General features: G+C 32.5%; 1 protein-coding gene across 7 annotated transcripts in view; it reads right to left on the bottom strand.

Annotated features, from left to right (window-relative positions):
• LOC145278160 (uncharacterized) overlaps positions 1–15,490 on the bottom strand; it is a 228,701-nt gene that overhangs the window by 62,581 nt on the left and 150,630 nt on the right. For all 7 annotated transcript variants that reach the window (XM_080130508.1, XM_080130471.1, XM_080130591.1 and 4 more), the window contains 2 exons: positions 14,199–14,324; positions 4,104–4,578 (listed from right to left, as the gene is read on the bottom strand). In XM_080130508.1, coding sequence (XP_079986634.1) covers positions 4,104–4,578; positions 14,199–14,324 — 601 coding nt within the window. The remainder of the gene's footprint in view (positions 1–4,103; positions 4,579–14,198; positions 14,325–15,490) is intronic.

The following is a 15,490-nucleotide window of genomic DNA, read 5'->3' as shown; positions in this document are numbered from 1 at the left end:
TTGCAATGGTTTTAGGTAGATAAGTTTTTACTATGACTGTTTTGCAGAAGATAACAAGTGATTAACGCTCGGTTGGCCACTTACTATGGAAATACCAATCGAATAGAGAGAGACTAGTAAATATCTTCTGTAAGAAAAGTGGTGAAGAGAATAGAAGAGATCGTCTCCCACTAGATTACAAATTAGATTTTGTACTCTGTCAAAGTAAGAAAGAGTGCTTTGAATGGTACCTCTTTAGAAGTGGCAGCAGTACTCCATCTTAGGATGTAGTTGTCTATCGTGGGTAAATGATTGCCTCAGGAGTAAAGTACTTTTTGGTGGAATTATCCAACTTTTTCCAGCAACCTTAGCAAGAGATTTGATACACTCTCTTTGAGAAAACATTAGTTTATTTGCTAATCACAGAGACACCCTTATCGGGAAATAGTGATAGGACTGTCCAGGCATTTTTTGCAGGCCAGACTGCTCCTCCTCGAGAGTGTTAGTTCTTCAATCTCATTTTCCAATTCTAGTCACATCTTCTCAGCATGGGAGAGAGATAAATCCATTATTATAACTGGAATAGCATTACCATTATTGATATTGTCAGCTAATATGCTAATCTCTTTGCAAATAAACAAATGGAGCACTGTCAAGTAGTTGACAATCTTATCTTATATTCTATAAAAAATCTGGCATCGGTTGAAATGAATGGCTCTTGTCTTGGGGAGGCTTCATGTTTTGACAAGTTTCTGGGCTTGACCTTTACTCCTGACCTGAAATGGAACACGTATATCAAATCCATTGCCAAGGTTGCTGGGAAAATGGTAGGATCCTTCTACCGCTCCAGTAGATATCTCACTCCTGATGCAATTCTCTACCTATAGAAAAGTCAAGTATGGCCAATGATGGAGTACTGTTGTCACATCTGGGCAAGAGCTGTTAGAAGCAGCTTATCTTGCCTTGACAGAATTCAAAATAGACTTCATAGCTTAGTGGGGAATGCCCTTTTCTCTTCCCTGTAACCTCTTTCCCACAGAAGAAACGTTGTGAGCCTGTCTCTGCTTTATCGTTATTTTCATGGCAAGTGCTCAGCTGAGCTTCAATCTATGGTCTCCCCTCGACAAACTTTCACAAAAAACACTTGTCTAGCCAAAAATACTATCAATAATTTCCCACACTCTTTATCTGTGCCTAAACCTAAATGTAGATTCGATGGACAAAGCTTCTTTCTTAGAACTGCATGCCTGTGGAACTCTCTTCCGTTTGCCTGCTTTCCAGCTGACTACAATCTGATTTTCTTCAAGTCCAACATAAACAAGTTCTTATTGAACCGTCCCCCTAAGTAATCCAATTTACAAAATTCTCACTAATGTTTACTACGCTATAATCACATTGACTATTGTATACCTATTAACCCTTATCCTCGAGTGGCATCCGGGCCAAGATGTGGTGATTCCTGTGAAAAAAAAAATGAGAATGTGTGTGTGTGTGTGTGTGTGTGAAGACACTTCTCAACCTATATACTCAACAAATTATTAATCTACATTCTTGAAATTTGGTATATAGGTTATTCAGACAAGTTGAAAACTTTGATCGGGTTTCATCTGGACAAAAGGGCTTCTAAAGGGTTAAAATTGAAAAATTGAAAATTTGTTTTCCGTTTGTTAACTGTTTCATGATTGCACATGCATGAATGGTTCACATTGTAGATTCCTTCTGTTAAATATAAATCGTTTTGAAAAAATCTTTTTGAAGAGTGTGTCACGCTGACAAATGGTAATCATACTTGACTCACTGTCTTTAGGTTTAGGTTATGACCGGGCAATGCCAGGCGACCTGCTAGTATTTATATAAAAGTATTGAGATATCACTTGCCAACAGTGATTAGAATCACCAACTATCAACTAGATGGTCATAGGTTCGATTCCAGTTTGGGGTGGGTGCTAGTCTAACTGAACAAAAGAACTATGATACAGCAAAACAGCCTGTCTATAGATGATTATAGAAATGTATCCCTTCTCAGATTGAGCTTTATCATTAGTGACACTAACATCTATTATTGAAATGCAAATCTCTGCAAATAAATAAATCATGCACTGTCAAGTAGTTGATAATGTTTATATAAAAAAGCATAAAGATATCACTTGTCAACAGAAACTATCTCGTGGTCCAATGGCTAACTGCCAGGTCAGGTGCTAGTCTAGCCACACTGAAGAACTCTTGTATGTATGTAATTGTTGAAAGAATTGAGGGAAAACAAATACTAATAACAGATTTTTGATGGTGAAAAAAATTGTACAACGTCGGTTTCTACAAATGTATTTTTATAACTCTGCAGACATTTATCGTATAATTATATTTTTTTAAAAAACAATTATGATTTTATATATTTTTATTCGATTAAATTCATTCATATTTTACTTAAATTTAAAGTAAACATATTTATTTAATCAAATTGTATATTATTTTTTAACATTTAAATTTCAAGTAAACATATATATTTCATAAAATTGTATATTATTTTTTAACATTTCCGTAAATTTCAAGTAAACATCAATCAACTTGTAATGTTTTGTAAAAATCAAGTAAAAGTTTGAAATATCTTTTCTAGATTTTAATGGCAAAGGTAAATAGTTTGGCCTAATGAACTTTTAAAATCTATAATATCGATGAACATTTATGTAAATTAATATCGACAATATAATAAGTGCCAATTTTGTGAAGATTAAAGCTTCAATCCTTACTGTAGGCGATACTGATTAAGAATAACATAATAATTGACACTTCAACTGACAATGATCATGGCTGATGGAGCAAAAGCTATCTATCTTGTGTATTTTTTTTTTTTTTTACATAGGCGTCACCACTTATCAAGGCCGATAGGCCACTCAAAGATAAGGGTTAAAGAGTGTAGAGTAGTCAAAAGGACAAAGCAATCCATTCAAAAATTTGTATAATTGTTTAGAGTTCAAAAAGGTGCACCTTAGCGGTTACATCAGCCAAATTATTGTAAAAATAACAATATGAGAATAGTAGTCCATATTTTCTGAATAAAAATAAAATCATTAATTCTCATCTCAAAAATTGTGAAACAGAATTCAAAAATATCCTCAAATATTGTTTTCCTTGCATAAATATTTGGTACTTATACAAAATACAAATCGTACTATCCATAGAATTTTCAGATCAGTTTACATAAAATGTCAAAAGGTGCCGATATGCTAAGTCAGTGAAATTGCAGCAGCCAATATCATTGAAGAAGACATTTATTCATTATCATTAGTTTATAGTTGAAAAAAAAAAAAAAACAATATTTTGATTTGAACAAAAAAAATCATAAAAAAATCAAAAAGAACATGTCTGCTATCAGTGGTTTGTTCTTCAAAAATGACATATTTATCCATGAAACATGAGTGTTTTTATTTTCTTGATTTAAATTTGTTTTATTTTTCAAATTATTTTTTCAATTATCTTCATATTGACACAAATAATATATTCTTCATTGAAAAAAAAAAATGGTCAGTGCTTGTAAAAAAAAAAACAATGAAATAGCAGCAGCTAACATTGTTTAATAAAACATTTATTTGCTATCATTGATTACAAAAAAAATAAATATTTATCTTGATTTGAAACAATCATGAAAAAATTAATTTTTTTTATAAATTTTTGCTTGGTATCAGTTGTTTGTTATTGAAAAAATAAAAATTATTCAAAAAATTTACCTTACAATAATTTTTTCTTCTTGATTTTAATTTTTTTCAAGTTTTTCATAAAAATTGTTCAATAATTAGTTATTATATTTTCTTCATAACAACAAAAAGAATATTGTTTTCATTTTTGAATCAATTTTTCATTGAATTATCTTTGTAATAACAGAATAATATTTTTTCCATTGAAAAAAAAAATAGCTAATGGGAAAAAAACAATCATAAATCTTTTGGCATTTTGTATAAATCGCCTGGAAAATTCCGATGTTAGCTCAATTCTAATTTTGCATAAGTACCAAATTTTCTGAATCATAATACAAGTTATGATCTTCATCTAAAACATTCATGAAACACAATTCTGAAATATCATCAAATATTGTTTTCCTTGCAAAAAATAAGAATTGGTGTACTTACTACATAACCAAATAGGGCCTCTCCAGTTACTGTTGCCGCCAAACATGCCGCATATTGATTCTCCGGGGGAATACTTTACCGTTACCTCTTTAGCGCTTTCATCATGTCTGCTAGCATTACTATCAATATCACATTCATCATCCTCCAGCACCAGCTTTTCCCCCGGATTGCGTTCCACTTTGGACTTCACTTGATTATTTCCTGTAGAACCTTTATTTTGCTTTTGCTCTTCCGGTGGGTTTTCTGTCTCATTGGTATTCTTATGTTCAGCTTGTGGGCGTTTTGCTGTACCAGTATCCTTCTTTGCGAGTGAGCTTTGTCTCTTTTCTGTATTCTTCTTTTGTTCTTTCGGAGGATTTTTCGTCTGATCAATATCTTTCTTTTGTTCTTCTGGTGAGCTCTCCGTCTTACCGCTGCCCACTTTGTTACCCGTTACAGTCTCAACTGGAGGATGATAGGGATGGTCTTCATAATGCTGCAAAGAAAGGAGGCCAGAAATAATGAAAAGGTTTGGAATCTGTTGTTAAAATGGATGCATTTTATCTTGCCATTCTGTTGCATTGTAGGTACCCTATGCCAGTGAATAGCAATTAAGTTAGCTCCAGAGAATTTTGATAAGGATCACTCTGAAAGCACGTCAGGATAACCTTCATCTGAAAACAGAATTGTAACAAGAGACAGGTGACGTGAAGTTGAATGGGAGGGGGGGTTAGAGGTCAAATTCAAGACAGATGTCAAATTGTAGACAAAACAGGAGTCAAAAGATGACATGACATTACATTTTTGAGCGAGAGAAAACTAAGGTTTTCAGATCCATATCTTGATGGAAGCCATGCTGATGAGACACGGCTCAAGAATGTAGAATAACCTAAGGTGAATGTTACTTCGATGTCTGTCCATTTGCATTCCTCATTTCTTATGTTAGAAAGTAGAAAATAATTATTTAGTTATTTTAGTCAGAAAAAGGGTAAAGAGCTATGAGCTGTAGTGCTGGGTGAATATTTTTTGATTTCATGAGAAATTCACTTACTTCATAACGGGACTTAAAAAATGGCAAAAGTGTCATCCACATAGCGCCAATAACAAAAACGCCTCAGAACCTGAGTAAATAATAAAGATTCCTGAAAACCTAGGAAAATATTGTGCTGGGTGAATATTTTTTGATTTCACGAGAAATTCACTTACTTCATAACGGGACTTAAAAAATGGCAAAAGTGTCATCCACATAGTGCCAATAACAAAAACGTCTCAGAACCTGAGTAAATAATAAAGATTCCTGAAAACCTAGGAAAATATTCACTAGGATTACACCCAAAGGACTGCCATCAACCTGCTGATACATTTCATTATTTGAGCTGAAATTGACCGACTTAGTGGTCAGTTCCAGGAGTTCTAGAAAAAACGTTCTCCGGAAAAGCAGGAGAAGTTTAAGTGTCACAATAAAGCATATCAACACAAATATGTGGTTTCATTGAGGAGAACGTATATAAATAAGCTGGTAACGTCAAACGAACATATGTTTGTTTGCAAATTACAATCTAGTTTTCCCACATGAACGCTATGAAACAGGAAGAATCTGCAATACCTGAAAATTTTTTAATCAAAGATCTTGACCAACCACTTGGCTAGCTCATGTTGGGGTGATCCAATCATGGATAGAACAGGCCTTAAGGGGACACCATCTATGTGGATCTTTGCAATTAGCAAACATATACACGAGTTCAGCTAACCTTGCTTTCATATAGAGAAAATCATCATTCAACCTCAGCTCATGATGCTTAAGCTAGGAATGTAATATCTCAAATTTGTCAAAAAATTCCTTCCTTATCAATCCCAAGTTTAAACTTCTGGCTGATACTACGTTTTCCATGTGAGAAAAGGTGAGTCAGCACTGCCTGATTCCAGGAGAAGTCAAGAGCGACTGGAAACAATGCCAAGATAAGCAAAGAGCGACTGGAAACAATGCCAAGATAAGCAAAGAGCTCATACAGCGTCTGGTATTTCCAAATGGTCACCCATTTTAGTACTGACCAGGCTCAACGATGCTTAACTTTGGTGATCTAACAGAAACGGGTGTGTCAGTGTGATTATGTCGTATATATATATATACTAAAAAAAGAAAATCAGCATAAAAGTTCAAATTTATATAATTTAAAAATTCAATTAGATTTTATTTTTATTTTATAAACAAAATTAATTGCAAAACATTCACAATTTTTATGCGATATATATATATATATATTTTTTTTTTTTGCTTTTTTTCACCCCAAAACATGATTTGCGAGTTTGACAAGGCACACTTGAAAAGGGTCGCAAATTACATTGGTTGAAACATTGTCAGAATAACACCTAAGATGAAAACAATAGTCTGGTTAACTCAGATGTAAATTATCAATCCTCATCTCAAAAATTCCGAAATAAAAAAAGTATTACATGATAAATTTGTTATAAAGCTAACATTTACTTTAGAATAGAACATTTAATTGTTTTTCTTTTTTCTTTGGATGAGGGGGGGGACCAAAATGTCAAGAGGGAGGGAACCCACCAAAGGAAAGATTAGCAATAACTAAAATTCAGAAAACTAAAAAACTAAAAAAAAAAAAAAACGAATGTATTCTTGTAACTAGTGGTGGGACGATTAATCAGAATCGGAATCATTACTCGTAAGAATCGTATATTTTGGGAGGTATCGGAATCGGAATCGCATCGTTAAAAAATACCTTAATTTTCCGATTCCTTCATTACGATTCTTTTAGTCTGATGTTGAAAAAAAGAAAAAAAAATCCTGATATTTCTAACCGCAAGAGAGAAATAAAAAGAAACCAAAGAAATTCATTATTAACAGGGCAATGCTTAGTGCCCCTCCCTTACAAGGTTCATTCATTCAGATCTATTGTAATCAAAACTACAAAAGAGTTAACTTGAAAAGAAGTATGCAGGGCTCTACATTGCGAGTAAAAATAAAAAAAAAACGCTTATCTTTTTGGCGACTGTTTTTTTTTTTTACTGACAAATCTAATAGTGAATGTAAATGCTTTTTCAACTTATATTTTCTTAAAATAAAACGAGCAAACTCAAATTATTTAAACAGTAAAAGGTTTAATAGAACAATATACTTTTTTTCTTTTTTTAAAAGAAGGCTTTTGAAAGAAATATCTCTAAAATGAAATTGATCACGTTGTATCATTTCGCAAAGTTTTGACAGTAGTCGGTTTCTTTTGAAGTTTCAAAAAAATCGACCCCATACCTATCTCTTCCAAACCTAAAGTTATTAAATAACCCCTTCGTTAATTTAAGGGTAATTAATTCAATTCAGTCAAGTTTTTTTTTTTTTAATTTCATTGAAATAAAATCCATTATTTTTTTTCTCCAGAAAGATAAAACCCTGAATTTGATTATATTAAAAGCAGAATAATATAATCTTTTTTCTAGAATTTTAAATTGAAAATTAAAAGTGTTTTGCGCAGTTCTTTGCCGAACGAAAAAGAAATTAATATATATATTTTTAAAAGGTTTTGTAATCAGTTAATTTTTATGTCTAAATAATATTTACGATTAATTAAATAATTTCATTTTAAAAAGTATTTATAAATAGAATTTTACTAAGGACTTATAGTTGGGTTTGTATTACTGTGCACATAGATTCGAAAAAGTTGTCAAAAAACAAATATATAACAAACAAATGTTATCAAAGGCAAGATAAGTTATTTTTCTACCTAACTGGATATATTTTTCGGGTTTTTATTCAATGTAACATGTTTATTCAGCTCGAAAAGCATACAGTGTTTACCGATGTATTGGAAAATTCAAAATGGCGCCCGACACTCTCTTTAACATGGTAAGTTTGGGAAAAGATGTTATAAATAATAAACTATACAAAATACTGCTAGAAACTCGCTCAATATATGCTACCGTGACATATTTTGATATATATTCGGTGTTTTTTTAAATAGTATTTTGTCTAGTTTATTATTTATAACACCTTTTCCCGAACTTACCATGTTAAAGAGAGTGTCGGGCGCCATTTTGAATTTTCCAATACATCGGTAAACACTGCATGTTTTTCGAGCTGAATAAACATGTTACATTGAATAAAAACAAAAAAAATGTATCCAGTTTGGTAGAAAAGTAACTTATCTTGCCTTTGATAATATTTGTTTGTTATATATTTGTTTTTTGACAACTTTTTCGAATCTATGTGTACAGTAATACAAACCCGGTTATTTTGTATCTACGGCGCCATGTCACGTGGTATATTGTTTTTTTTTTTTCATTACGCACGTTCATTTATAAATTATTAAATTAAATATTTATCTTTTTTATATTTAATTAGTATATAGTTTCTTTCTCTTCCGCTATATTTTTTTATTTAATTCATTAAATCTGTTAATTATGAGGACCAAAATAATGAATTGTGTGTATTTATTCTCTAATTTTCTTGTTTTTGTTCTATTATATAAATTCTATTTTATTTGTTTTTTCTCTGAAGGATAAATTCTATTTTCTTTGAGTTTTTTTTTTCTGTATTCCAATTAAGTAAAATAAATTTTCTCTAGAATAAATTTTGCTAATTTTTCCATTTAGTTTGCTATATAATAATTTTATTTAATCCAAAACACGACGGTGTAGACATAAAATATCTCTTCCAAAGTTAGGGAACATATTTGGGAACTACCGACCATAAGTATAAAACTACCTGATATATTTCAAAACAATAAATTCCCTAGGAATCGGAATCGGAATCGTACTTGGTATCGGAATCGTTAATCAATATTTTCCTGGAATCGGAATCGGAATCGTATAAAAATTAGGAATCGTCCCAACACTACTTGTAACAATATAAGTTTTCTCTAGTAAAAATCAAAAGGAAGAAATAAAAAGGATACGAAAGAAATGAAAGATCCTCAGGTTATCCACGCAATGCATTAGTAAAATCCAATACCCAACACACAGGAACAAAAATGAGCGACAAATCCTCCGAGAACAAATCTTCGCAAAATATAGATATACACAAGCAATAGCAAAACAATAATTCAGAAGCGATAAATTATCACAAAATCCTGATGTATGACTCAACTTTGATGCCGAAACACTCGTGCACAGGAGCAAAATCCTTAAAGTCTCTCGAAAAGGAAAAGAAAAGAAAGGAAAAGAAAAGGAAAGAAAAGAAAAGATAAAGAAAGGAAAAGAAATGAAAGACACAGGGAAGAAATAGCAGATTCAGTTGATAGGGGAAGATCACAGAAAACATGGGAGAAAGAGATAAGGATGGATTTGAGATAAATAAAGACCTGGTCAGAGATAGGTTAGTTTGGATGTAAAGTTCAAAAGTCGTCCAACATATGCCAGCATGTAAAACAGACATTAAACCAAATATGATGAATATAATCATGATCAAAAAATGCAACTTTGTAAAGCAGGCAGGCAACCAATTGCAAGATTATTTACAGCCTGCATCAACAGCAACTTTTAAAAAATGGCTGTGACGAGCTGAAAAATAACAAAATACAAAAGTGTCAAAGAAGTAATAAGAATTTCTTGCATATCCTCGATTTAGCAAAGTTTTTTATGGACTTGAAACCTATTACCCGAAACATTAGACCATTATGCACACAACGTTTTTTGAGTTATCACTATCTTTATATTTAAAGAAGTTACGGCAGTTACATTATAAAATCTGAAAAGAGATTTTCAATTCTTCATGTAAAACTTTTTCAAAAAACTAGGTTGACTGATCATGTTTTTTTTGTTTTTTGTTTTCATGTTTTTGTTTTCATGTTTCTAAATTAAAAGAAAAATATTCTGCAATAATTTTTATTAAATGACTTCAGTTATAAGTGTAGGAGCGTGACCCTTATGACAACATAAACTGATTCTTATGGTCCTAAGTTTCTAAGTTTGACATGCCAATGCAGTAGAGAGAATGAAAAATAAAGACCTGGCCAGAGATAGGTTAGTTTGGATGTTAATTTCTAAAATCCATTCAACACATGCTAGCATGCTAAAATGTAAAACACATTAAACTGATGATGATGATGATGACAACGATGATAATGATGACGACGACGATGATGATAATGATGATGATGACAACGACGACGACACCAACGATGATGATGACGATGATGATGATGATGATGATGATGACGATGATGATGATGACGACGACGACGGTGATGACGATAATGATGATGACGATGATAACAACAATGTGATGATGATGTCGATGATGGTGATTTGCCTCCTCCTTTTCCTCTTACTTCACATGATGCATTAAAATAATCCAACACTCAACACATGGGAACAAAAGCAGACAACGATATATCCTCCCAGAACTCTACCATATACGATCAACAGATAAGACCACAATTCATAAACAATAAATCTTCAGAAAACACTGATCTGCGGCTCAACTTTGATCTGATGCTGAGACATAAGTGTGAAACATTCAAATCTTGGCAAAACACAAACGCTGATTATCTGAAGAACACTTTCTCATTCTGCAACACAAAATCCTTGTGTGGTGTATCATGAAACACTGTGACACAAAACAAGTTGACAAAAATCAAGCCAATCAAGGCACGGGACTCGACCGTCGAATGGCTATTTCTTTTTCAAGCAGAATGCTACCAATTTACTTGTACTCTTTAGAAACTTTTTCCTTTCTTTTATTCTGTCGTACAAATTTCATGCCACCTTGATTCTCACGCAGTTTCAAAGTAATTCTTTAAAACAAGATTCATTAAATCTGTTTATACTTTTAGTTTCTTACAATCAACTCCAACAATATTCTTCAATCTGGGAAAGAATCACACTTTAATAAAACCACAACAAAAACTGACAAGAAATTGAAAATTCGACAAAAAAGGTTGTTTATTTACACCAAGATTATATTCAATGAAGGTGAATGAGGAATATAGCTAGCAAGAGGATATCTTTCCTGACTTTTTTGGGGTCGGTTCAAGCCAAGATTATTGTAATGGAGTACTGTTACCACATCTGGGGAGGGCTGCTAAGAGTATCTTTTCCTGCTTTGAGAGGGTACAAAACCATCTTTGAAATCTAGTGGGTAAGGACACTTTCGCCTTCCTACTTCCTCTTTCTCACAGAGGAGACGCTGCGAGTCTATCTCTTTATCATTATTTTCATGGCAAGTGTTTGATTGAGCTTCAATTAATAACCCACCCACAAAATATTTGTGACAAATACTTGGCTAGCTACAACAACTGTAAATAATTTTTCCCATTTTCTATCTGTGGCTAAAACTAAATGAAAATTCCACAAGCAAAATTTCTTTCTTAGAACTGTCCTTTTGTGGAGCACACTACTCTGGAACTGTCTCCCAGCTGACTATAACATGGTCGTTTTCAAGTCTAATGTAAATAAGTTCTTGTTGAGTTGTCTTCTTAAATAATTAAATACTACCCAAGTTCCACATTACCAATCATCATGGTGTTGTCTCACCATCTACTTGACATTTATTAACACTTATCCCCAAGTGGCCTTTGGGCCTTGCTAGGCAGTAACTCCCCCTAGTAAAAAAGTAAAGAAACAAAAATAAAATTGATCCATCCGACATCAGTCATCATCATATTCAATTTAACATCTATTTTACATGGTTGCATATGTTTGATGGCTTTCAGAAATTAACTTCCAAACTACCTCTGTCCAGGTCTAGCTTTATCCCTCTTTCTTTCAACTCCATCCTTATCACTTATTCTCCCATGTTTCCCTTGGCCTCTTCCTATTAGTACTTTATACTATCATGATCGTGATCATATTCAGCATCAAAAATTGGCTCATATAAAATTACTAGAATATTCGACTATGCAGTGATATCTAAATCGTCATAAAGCATAAACATTTTCCTAACACATTATCTAGATATTAATAGCTTAGTACCTTTAACATACATACATACGTATATGTGTCACAGTTTCCAGATTATAAATTATTTGATTGGAGATCCTATTCATTAAAAAGGATTATAGGCGGTAATAACATACTACGAACATAAAATTATTAGTATGATATGCAGACGTTAATTTAATGTTCGTAGTATGCTATCACCCCTCTTCTTTTTTTAATAAGATCTCCCGATCACCAAAGATGCAATGTGAAAAAAAAAAATTATATCACTTTTGAGTCGTATGTTATGAAGAAAACATGTTTTTTTTCTCTTTTAATTTTTCTGTTTATTTTCTTAGTGAAACATCAAACTAATTAACCGATCACTAAGAATTTTGGAACACAGTTGCTAGGTGTAAGGATGAGTTATGTGGGTTATATTCAGTTTATTTTAGTTTCATGCGAAGAGGTAAAGAGGGGTTTAAATACTTCGATTTTTGTGAAATTTTAACAGTAAGTATTAGACATCAGTAAATATTTTCCAAATTTTAGTAATTTGAAGAATTTTTAAGAGCATGATATGGCCACAATTCTCATTTCAAACTTCAGATATTTTAGATTTACATTAAATTTGATTCATAGTCATTGAACACCAATTAAGCAAGATTCCCTGAATTTTGACTTCTTCTTAAGACCTTTTAAGCTTAAGCCTTAAATTATAGACATTTTCTAGTATCAAAATCATATAATGGCTTTTATTTAAATTATAATAAGGATTCTAAACATAAGGTTTAGCAGCATTATATATTGGTATTAATATTAATGAACTGGAATAGATACATTGAGAGCATTACCAAGGCTGCTGCGAAGAAGGTGGGCTCTCTCTACCATTCGCCCATGTATGGAGTACTGTTGTCACATTTGGGCTGGTGCATCTGCTACTTGTCTCTCACTCCTGGACAAGGTTCAAAAGAGAGTCGCCAATCTGATAGGTCCTGAACTGTGATCCAGGCTTCAGCCTCTGTCCAATCGACGAAATTTTGCATCCCTCTGGCTGTTCTACAAGTACTTTAACGGTGAATGCTTTGACGAACTACAAGCACTTGTACCCCCTAGACATGAATACCCCCCGACAAACCCAACAAGCAGCTAAATCCCACCCCTATACAGTAGAGATCCCTAGATGTAAGAAGACCTTCTACTCCAATAGTTTCTTTCCCAGAACTGCAAGACTTTGGAACTCCCTTCCGGGACTCTGCTTTCCCAAATGTACTGACATGCAGAAGTTCAAGTGCAATGTGAACAGACATCTTGCTGCTCGTCTCCCTTCATAATATCCCTGCAACTTATGACCCCGATAGTAGCCCCCTACTTCAAAGTGGCATTGTGCCTTGTTTGGGGTGAAAATTGAAAAAAAAATTTTTAAATTAAGAGAACATAAAAGCATAAAACTGTTTTATTTGGGGAATTAATTTTATCTGTTCTAGTACACATATTTTATCTAGTACACATATTTTATCTAGTATACATATTTTATCTAGTACACATATTTTATCTAGTACACATATTCTTCTAGTTTGATATTAAAAATCAGAAAGAAAGAAGAAATTTATAAAAACCAATGCGTTTTGGTGCTTGTCCAAAATTCAACCTAATTAAAGAACAAAATTAAAGAAAAAGCTTAAGATGTACATCCTCATCATGGAAAGAAAATGTCATATTCCAAAAATCACATAAATTGATCAAGTAGTTTTTTTTTTAACTAAAAAGAAAAATCAAATTTTATGAGTAAAATGAGTTTATTTTGATCCACCATATATAAAGGGAGACAACTCAATTCGAATTACCACAAATCAAAATCAGCCTTATAATTGATACAATTTACTATTATCAGAATTATTTTCTGTATATATAAAAAGCTACTTGATGTGATATTTTGAATATGATATTTTTGTTCGGTGATGGATATGTATATCATAAAGATTTTTTTTTTTTAATTAGGTTGTGTTCTGGACAAGCACCATTTTTTTCTAACTTCTATTTTCATATTTAGTTGTTCTTTTTTTTTGTATCCAGGAGAACATCGTGTTTTCCTGGTCATATCTCTTGCATGTAAAGTTATAATTACAAGTATCATGGCTTGAGGCAGGAATGTATAACCTTGACAAAATCATCTCCGTTCATGCAATTCTCTTCATTCAACATCTTGTGACAAAACGAGAAAGTTCACATGGCAACAACACAAACCTTGGAGAGGGAACGGATTCCGTAGGGAGATAAAAACTCTGACTCCTTTAATACGTATGACAAGATCTGTTGCAGCTGACTTTTGGAAATTAATGACAGGAAAAAATGATCTTCAGCAAAGATGACCTGCAAAAAAAAAAAAAAAAGAAAAGAAAAAATTGGACATTTTTTAGAAAAATAAAGTTGGAACAAACCTCACATTTGTATTATTTGGATTCTTCAGACTACTATGCTCATTTATGTTGTTATTCTTACAATGTTTCGGCCAACCTTCTTCAGGTCATCATATCCTATGAATCCAGAGATTCTATTATTGGCATTGGTTTCTAACATGTTTTTCTCGGCAGAATTCTTTCTAGAAAGACATCATGTACTTAGGAAAGGGACCACATGAAGTTTACCAACATCACAAGTGAATGTGATTTTTGCAGAATGAACTGGATTCAAACTTGGTACCCCAGGTTATCAGTTCGTGTCGTTAACCACTGAACCACCATCACCTCCGACCTTCTTCAGGTGTATTCTAATAATGGCTCTAATTGATGAATTTATGCCAGTCATCAATAAGAGTCATTGCTAAGACACACCTGAAGAAGGTCGGGGGTTACATCGTTCGAATCGTGAGAATATCAACCAAAATGAGAACAGTAGTCCAAACAATCTAAATAATATATATTATCAAGCCTCATCTAAAAAATCCAGAAACATTATGTCGAATGAGTATGGATCTGAATTAATACGAAAAAATTAAAAAATAGATGTTACCTCTGTTATTGGACTAAGTTTCCAATATTTTTTTTTTGTTACTATTACATCGTCACTTGTCAAGGCCAAGGGGCATTCGAGGATAAAGGTTAATGAGAAGGAATCATCATCAACCAAAAAATAGAGAATGTTATAAAGGTACTAATATTGATAAAAAAAAATATGGATTGCGCTTGATTTCTTATGGGACATTTTATGAGCAGAAATTATTGATTTTGGATTTGAAGTTTGTAATTGTAATCAACAGGGCAGCAGTCCCCCAGTAAGGAAGCCCTTGCAAAGAAGCTTTGTCTATGAAAAGTCTTCCAAATGTTAGGCATTTGGAGGGAGAAAGGAAGATCACTTCCTCTTATGGTAGTAAGGCAAGTTCTTTTATGGGAAGGAATCAATGCAATATTCTGACATGTAACTTTAATTCAGCAGCTGATGATAAAAACAATTAATGGCTTATTGTATAAGTACAGTACGTATGAACAAAAATATCAGTTTTATTATGAGGATGCATTTAAAAAAAAAAAAAAAAAACA

The sequence above is a fragment of the Euprymna scolopes genome, chromosome 1, assembly GCF_053919585.1.
Source record: "Euprymna scolopes isolate OS-2025 chromosome 1, ASM5391958v1, whole genome shotgun sequence".
In the NCBI taxonomy this organism is placed as follows: Eukaryota; Metazoa; Mollusca; class Cephalopoda; order Sepiida; family Sepiolidae; genus Euprymna; species Euprymna scolopes.
The sequence above is the reverse complement of the archived record's forward strand: the minus strand, read 5'-3'. Positions and strand labels throughout refer to the sequence as shown.